Here is a 7735-nt window from a genome sequence, read left to right as displayed (position 1 = left end):
CCACCATATATCATCGCTGCTCTCACACATGCTTTATATACCCTCCCTTTCATCTTCACTGACCATTTCTTTCCACACAATACCCCACCCAGTTCCCTAAATTTCATCCATCCTACACGAACTCTAGCCGTAACTGCGCTCAAACATCCTCCATCCGCATTCAGCTTATCCCCTAAGTAAACAAAGCTTTCCACTCTTTCAATACCATCACTCAACCCCGTCCTTGCGTCCGTCCTATTAATCACACCATGAACACATTTCTTACATTTGAACGTGCCTTCCACCTTTTTCAGTGCCCCCCTCACACCACTACATCTCTTATGCACCTATTTCTGACATCCTATACACAATACCGAGTTAGCCTTCACTCTCCTATCACATACCCCACAGGGGTCTATTTTACTTATCACTCGTTCCCCACCTTCCCCACTCACCATTACCTTCGTCTTACCAATATTAACTTTTAACCCTTTCTTTTCAATAACACTTTTCCATCTGTCAAATTTTAACTGCAATTCTTCCATGCTATCAGCCATCAAGACTAAATCATCTGCATACAAAATCTCAAATAACAACCCCTCCATTATGTTTCCACACACAACATCCATCACAATTGCAAACAGAAACGGTGATAACACTGATCCTTGATGCACTCCTACCTTAACACTAAAAGCGTCCGACATCCCCCTTCCAACCCTCACCTTTGTCTTTGCCCCTTCATACAGCTGCATCACAACTTTAACAAGTCTCTCATTCACTCCTTTCTTCCTCAACGCCCATTCAATGACCTTCCTCGGTACTCGATCAAAAGCCTTTTCTAGATCCACAAAACACATGTACAATCTTCGTTTCTTCTTTCTATAATTCTCCTGCAACATTCTCGCCATGAACAACGCATCCACCGTTCCCCTACCAGGCATAAACCCACACTGCATTTCATTAACTGTCACCATACTTCTCAACCTCCTCTCAAGCACCCTCTCCACTACCTTCATTTCGTGCTCTAGTAATTTCACACCCCTGTATGACCCACAATCTCTCACATCTCCTTTGCCCTTATACAACGGCACCAACACACTGTGTCGCCATTATTATCGTAAGTAAGAAGCGTTTAACCCTGTTCTGTAGAACCGCCCAGTGTTTGTTCCAGTGCAGAACTTCTGGTTGGCCATTTTAAACATAATTCATCTATATTCTGAGTCGAGTCTGATTTCAGGCACAGAATTCTTATGTCCTCCGACACAACCTCCTCCTGGGTGCACTTGGCTTTATAATTTTTTCATTATACTGTCATAGAAGTTCTGCCTTTTTTCACCCAGTTCTCATCTGCTTTCCTCTCTACATGACCAAACCAACGCAGTCTAATACCTCTAATTACATCCAACAACTCATCCATTTTTAGCTCTTTTATAATACCTCATTATTTTGACTTTTTTCAAGAAAGACTCTTTTAACCTTCTCAGCGTCTGCATCTCTGTTCTCTTCAGCCTTCTTAAAAATTTTCAACCGTCCAAGCCCATGTTTCACACTAAAACAACAGCTTCTTATACATGTTTTATATACTTTTCCCTTCACACCCAATGTAATACAACTTTGAAGTTTGTTTCTCAGAATTTTTTCAACCTGTTTTTATCTTATTCTCGAACGCTCTTATTTACCCTCCTCCCTTAGCACATAACTTTAATGACAAAAGAGCGCCAATATATAAATTAAATTAAATATATATTTTTAATATTTTATAACTACATAAACAATCAATTTTTGTTTGTGATGCTAACCCAACTCTAACCCTAACCTAAATGTCACACACACTCATCTTGTTTTACATTGAGTCCATTTACAAAAAATACAAAAAAATGGTTCAAAATCAAATACTATCTGTTAAAACTCGAAAAATACCACATGTGTGTAATGCGGTGCTTGGCGTGCATATATAATGTTTATGTGCATTATACACAAAAATAGAATGTCATGAACAGTTCAACGTTTGACAGAGCTGCATATAAAATAAATAAAAAAGGAAATATTCAAAATCACATGCATTTCTAAAAACAAACAAAGCAACAACAAAACTTTTTTTAAATACATATGTATAAATAAATGAAAAAAAAACAAAAAAATGTTTAGATATTTAATATTTGGACACCTAGATAGAATCTTAACTTTGGGTTAAATAAAGTATTTGATTAATTTTATGATAAAATGTTTATAAACTCTTTTTCCAAACTGGAATTGTTATACAAAACATCATTTTTAGTATTAATATTCCACTTTTACATGCGGTATGATTTTTGGAATTACGTGCACCTGCACACAATTACTTAACTCATGGGAGGTTTATTGCCATCAATGTGTTTTGATAAATCAGCATTTATGTATTTTAATATTGGGAGGTACTTGAACTTAGTGTTATTAGCTTTAAAGCATTTGCATTGTTTCGTAGTAGCCTGCTACCACTATAATCGCCTGATTATTCCCCCTAAGCTACAATGGAGAGAATACTTCAATTCTTGGGGAAACAAAAACTTTGGGAGAACTGGGTCTCTGGACGCTAAACGAAGAGTGATTGATTATTCATTACATTTGTTAACAAAATTTGAGTTTTAACAAAATGTTTCTTTGCATATCTCTTACAAAAAATTTTAAATTCAATAACACAAAGCATAACTATTCAATCTTTGCATGCATCCCATCAGAGGCAATTTTTCACCATCTGATAGCAGAAAAATTTTAAATACTCAATAAACTTTGATATTAATAACACTTCTGGCAAAATAATTGTTGTGTGAGAGCCAAATGTCTGGAATTCTGTTCTTCAAACAATAAATGAAAAAATAATAATACCTGATTACAATCTAACCTCATTGCCAGCCAATCTTGTGAGCAATTCAAACCTCTCTGCTCCAACTGAATGTCCTAGACTGTCAGGCATTGATATTTTGTCGGAAACTTGCAAAAATTAATTAATTACCATTTAATTTCCAATCAGTTTCAAGATTTTTACCACCATAGAATATTTTATGAGTATTAACACCGGCACTGACTTTCAGAGTATTTGAAAGTGTCAGTACAAAAAACATATATAAAAAGCTACATAAATAACATATAGGCTATATTAAAGCTTATTCAAGACTTAGACTTGCTACACCCAGTAAAATCAGACTTTTTTCAGGTCATGCAACTTCATTTAACGACTGCATAAAGCAAGCGATCGTTATTGCTTGTCCAATTTATGGCATCATTTGTCTCACAAATACTGCTTTTTAACTGAGAAGATAAAATACCATGAAACACTGAATAATTCATTTCTTGTTGAAATGCTGATGACTGTAGGCATAATCCGCTTTAAGTGAAATTACATTTTCAACTGTTAAATTAACATTTTGTGTTACACATTTTGTAATACATTTAATATTTTATAATTTTTAAAAGTTTTATTGGTTTTTTTATCGAAAATTTGTTTAATGCTTTTTGGATTTTTTTTGTTTTTGCAGTTGTGTTAATTTTTTTATTAATAAATACATTGAATTAGATTTAGAAATTGAAATGAACTTTCATCTGAGAGCGTTTGCGTTATCAACTATATAATCTATTATGTAACGCTTTTTGATCTAAATCTAATTTAAATTTTAACTAAATTTTTTCAGGTTATGTGAAATAATACAGCTCAATTAATATGCTTAATTCAAAACTCAATGATTCAGTTATAACTTAAACCTCAATGTGATCAATACATTACAACTACAAATTACCAGCACAAAAATTACATTTCTACCATGTATTATTTTTTAACTTAGGTTAAAATAAAACTGGAAAAAAATAGAAAATTTTAAAAATATATTTTGAAAATACAGCTTTACTTTACCAAGTGTGACTTAGTTATCATTATTTAGTTTGATAATTAGTTGCACCATGGGATAATTGTAAAAATGAATAATGCTGTAAAACCCAGGACTGGTCATCGGTTTTGCATAAAACTAATGTAGTTTAATTTTAAAGGTTTAAACTTTTTTGTTTCTAAATTTTGAAAAAATATTTCGAGAATACAGCTTCACTTTACCTAGTTGTGGGAGATTTATGTTTTTTTAAAAACCCAAACCTATAAAAATATAATTAGGAATTGCTAAAAAAACTCAGAGTTGAATTCCAGTTTTCCCTTAACCCACTGCATTCTGTGCCAATTAATATAATGATTAACCAATTAATTTAAGACATTAATGATTATTAATTGCATTATTAATCTAATCAGTTGACCATTACTTTACCAAGTGTGACATAGTCATCATTATTTAGTTTGACAATTAGTAGCATCATGGGATAATTGTAAAAATGAATAATGCTGTAAAACCAATCTATATTATTTCACATGACCTGAAAAAATTTAATTAAAATTAAATGAAATTAGAAGATTTAATTTAATTAATATTCCAATGCTAATCAATTGACCAGTTAATTAATTCAATTGGTTACTTAATACTTAATAGTAAACATTTTCTTTGTCTAACAAAACTGCAAATTCCCGACAGAAGTGATAACATAACAGGAACAATAAAGTGATAAAATATTTAAATTTAATTTAATAAACTCATAATTCATTTCAACAGGAAATGTCATCTCAGAGATGACATTGAAATTTAATAATCACATCAAAATCGAATGAATTGTACCAATTTTTCCTTTCAGGGGATCTACATCTGTTCCGTGACTCGTAGAAGACATCCTAGCAAAGAGACTCGCGACATTTTTATTTATCCTCAGTTTATGAGGAACCGACCTCAAAATAACAGAAGCCATGCGAAGTATTTGTTATCGAACCGACCAAAAACACTATATATAACGCGAGTCAAGTGAAAAGAAATTAATTAGCTGGTCGCGTTCTTTACGCTGATTACACTTTTATCATGTTTTGTACGTGTTATTTTTAAGAATAGTTTACAATATGTAGAATATAATATTTAACAAATTACAAAGTAATGTTAATAAAATTATTTCTAGAGCGTCATTTCCGTGATGTTCAACACATTGAGGTATATTGTGGCAAATCTAGGGGGCCCAAAGAGACCAGTGCCCTCGCGTTGTGAACTGTATTTTTATTAAAAATCAGCAAAACTCATTGTTTCACAAAAAAAACACCGCTTTATGTAATAGAAAATCTTCCAAAAATTTACGTGGTAAGAAGAAAAGGTCGCCAGCGTAATTTTTACCACACTGCCACAAACGTTGGTCCCACCATCAAAAACAGTCAAATAGTAAACTATTTCAAAATTTTTGCCCCCCTGTCGAAGTTGTCTTGACTTACCACTGAAAGTATATGCATATTTTGCTAGTTCAAAAGCATATACTTAAAATACCTGTACAAGCCCTCGAACGCACCCGCGCCCATTTTCTGTTCGCTTTTGAGTCTGGTCTCATTCTTTAGTTTACATAAAGATAAACAATTATTCAATATTTGTCACTTTTTGTATTTGTTGTGGGTGTGTTTTGATTTGTTTTTTTTTTGTTATTTGTTTTGCACTTGAGTTTGAGATGACTACAACAAGGGAAAAAAGTGGTAGAGGGAATAAAACGGTGTTGGTAAAAGAGGTGACTTGCGTTGTTTGTATGTTATGGTTCATTTCCGTATAAAACCGTTGGACATACTGATGAATTTATGGGAAAAGTTAGTGAGATTCCAAACTTCAGCTGGAGCTGTGATGATTGTCTGGTTCACGTTAAGAATTTAAATTAAATGTATACAAAGAGTTGAATGCTAAGAAGAGGGAAATGAAGAAGGAACTGGTTGGTTTAATTAATTAAAAGATAAAAATAATGAGACGGTGAAGGAAATTTCAACCTTATCTGATAAAAATGAGAAAAATTTTTTAGCACTGCAAAGTGCAATTGCTGACATGTCTAAAGATTTAAAAGCTTCTCTCAATAAAAGTTGGGCTGAAGTTGCAGATGAGATGAAAAACAAAGTACGGGAGGTTAATGGAGAGGTGTCAACAATTAGTAAGACTATTGAAAAAACAAGTGATGGTATTAAAATTAATAAGGATTTGAAAGAGAGAATGCATAACATTATTATATATCACCTGGAGGAATGTAAAGACAATGATAAGGTTATTTGCAACAGCCATGATAGAAAGCAGATTTTAGAGATATGTTCTCAATTATCTGATGGTTACATTAAAGAAAGCAGCATAAAGTTTATTTTTGGACTGTTGTGTAAGAAGTGATAAGGTTAGACCAGTCATGGTTAAATTTTATGACAAAAGAGATAGAAATATTATCATGGAAAACCTTAAGAAAATTAAAGGATTGAGCAGAAGTTTGAGGTGCATTGTAGTTAATTATGACCAGTGGCGGATTAACGCACAGGCACCGGCCTGGGGCGGCAAATTTTGAAAACTAGTTATTTAAGAATGTTCAAGTTGAATAAAAAAATTATTGAAGTTGATACTTTACTCAAAAATTATGGTGTTCAAGTTTATATAATTTAAAACTTTAAAAAATCGATTAACAGTTGCCGTTCGTTCTAATCATATATTTAAAATACATGTATCGGAACATATAGCCGATAATTGTCATTCAAAAAAATCGTACTTTTATCACTGGAACAATAATTAATCAGAGGACGAATGACTACAAGTGGCGCTAAATTGTAACAATATGTACGAATACTGTTTTTTTTCATGGTCGCGTTTTTCACAATAATTGTATACACAGCTACAAAAATTTGAACGCAGTTAATTATGTTAACTGTTCACTAATAATGACCCAACAAACTCAAACATAACGGCAACAATGAAAAACGTAAAACTAAATAATTTCTAGCGATCAAAAAAATTACTTTATTAGTGCCTGTTATTTTACAAAAGTTTTTGTTAATGAGTTTGATGAGCTTGTATTATGATTTATTTGATTACTAAACGTTAATTATTAATCTAAAGATAAAGGTACAACTTTTAAGTAAAGGTACGTAGTATATGTGGGCGATAATATTTTCTTTCCAATAGCCTATATGTAATTTTAATTATGTGGATGTGTTTCGATCATTGAATTAGATAGACCCTTTTTTAAATTCGCCATCTTGTCTTGTCGTGTTAAGGCCATATTTGTAGTTTCATAAAAAGAGCTAAAATGAGCGATGGTAGAAAAAGATTAAGTGGGAGTCAATATGCAAAATTGCGAAAAGACAAAGAATTGAAAAACAATACGGACTTGGATAGAATGAAGAAGAAAATCAACAAGTTTTTTCAGTCGGCGGTCAGTGGAAGTGGAGATCAATTGGAAGAACGAAATGATACTGAAGATAAGTTAGTCGATGCGTTTTTCATTAGTGCAAGACATTTCTTTGAAAATATTGTTTTTAAAAATTGATTTAGCTAAAATTTCGCATACAAATAATATTGCTGTCTATCTATAGGTCCAGTTTAGCATGTAACAAAGAGAGATCATTCACGGTTGAAGGATCTAAGACTGAGACAAATGATAGATCAAATGTCTCAGATGATGATGGGTTTGTTTGTCTTTTTTAAAAATCTAAATAAGAAATAATGAAACATTTTGGTTAAATTACTTCATCTGAATAAATATCTTTCTTGTATAGGGCCTCCATGGAGATATTAACAAAATTGTCTGATGAATGTCTCTCAGAAAATGTGGAACAATGTTTCCGTTTATCTGATGAGTAGTAAGTATGGCAAGTAAATAATGAAACGCGCGATTTTGTGGCCAAATATGGCTTCAATCG

At 32.3% G+C, this 7735-nt stretch overlaps 2 protein-coding genes across 2 annotated transcripts in view; one reads left to right on the top strand and one right to left on the bottom strand.

Moving 5' to 3' along the window:
* The window catches only part of HELRODRAFT_81076 (hypothetical protein), a gene marked incomplete at both ends in the record, with an annotated part of 3964 nt that extends 1032 nt beyond the window's left edge, over positions 1-2932 (bottom strand). The window contains one exon of the mRNA XM_009020864.1: positions 2861-2932. Within this exon, the coding sequence (XP_009019112.1) occupies positions 2861-2932 (72 nt within the window). The remainder of the gene's footprint in view (positions 1-2860) is intronic.
* A 2956-nt stretch (positions 2933-5888) lies between these two features.
* HELRODRAFT_174349 (hypothetical protein) lies at positions 5889-6218 on the top strand (the record flags this gene model as incomplete). Its single annotated transcript, XM_009020863.1, has 1 exon — positions 5889-6218. The coding sequence occupies one exon, from the start codon at positions 5889-5891 to the stop codon at positions 6216-6218; it is 330 nt and encodes a 109-aa protein (XP_009019111.1).
* Positions 6219-7735: the final 1517 nt, after the last annotated feature.

Source organism: Helobdella robusta, assembly GCF_000326865.2.
Source record: "Helobdella robusta unplaced genomic scaffold HELROscaffold_29, whole genome shotgun sequence".
In the NCBI taxonomy this organism is placed as follows: Eukaryota; Metazoa; Annelida; class Clitellata; order Rhynchobdellida; family Glossiphoniidae; genus Helobdella; species Helobdella robusta.
The sequence above is the reverse complement of the archived record's forward strand: the minus strand, read 5'-3'. Positions and strand labels throughout refer to the sequence as shown.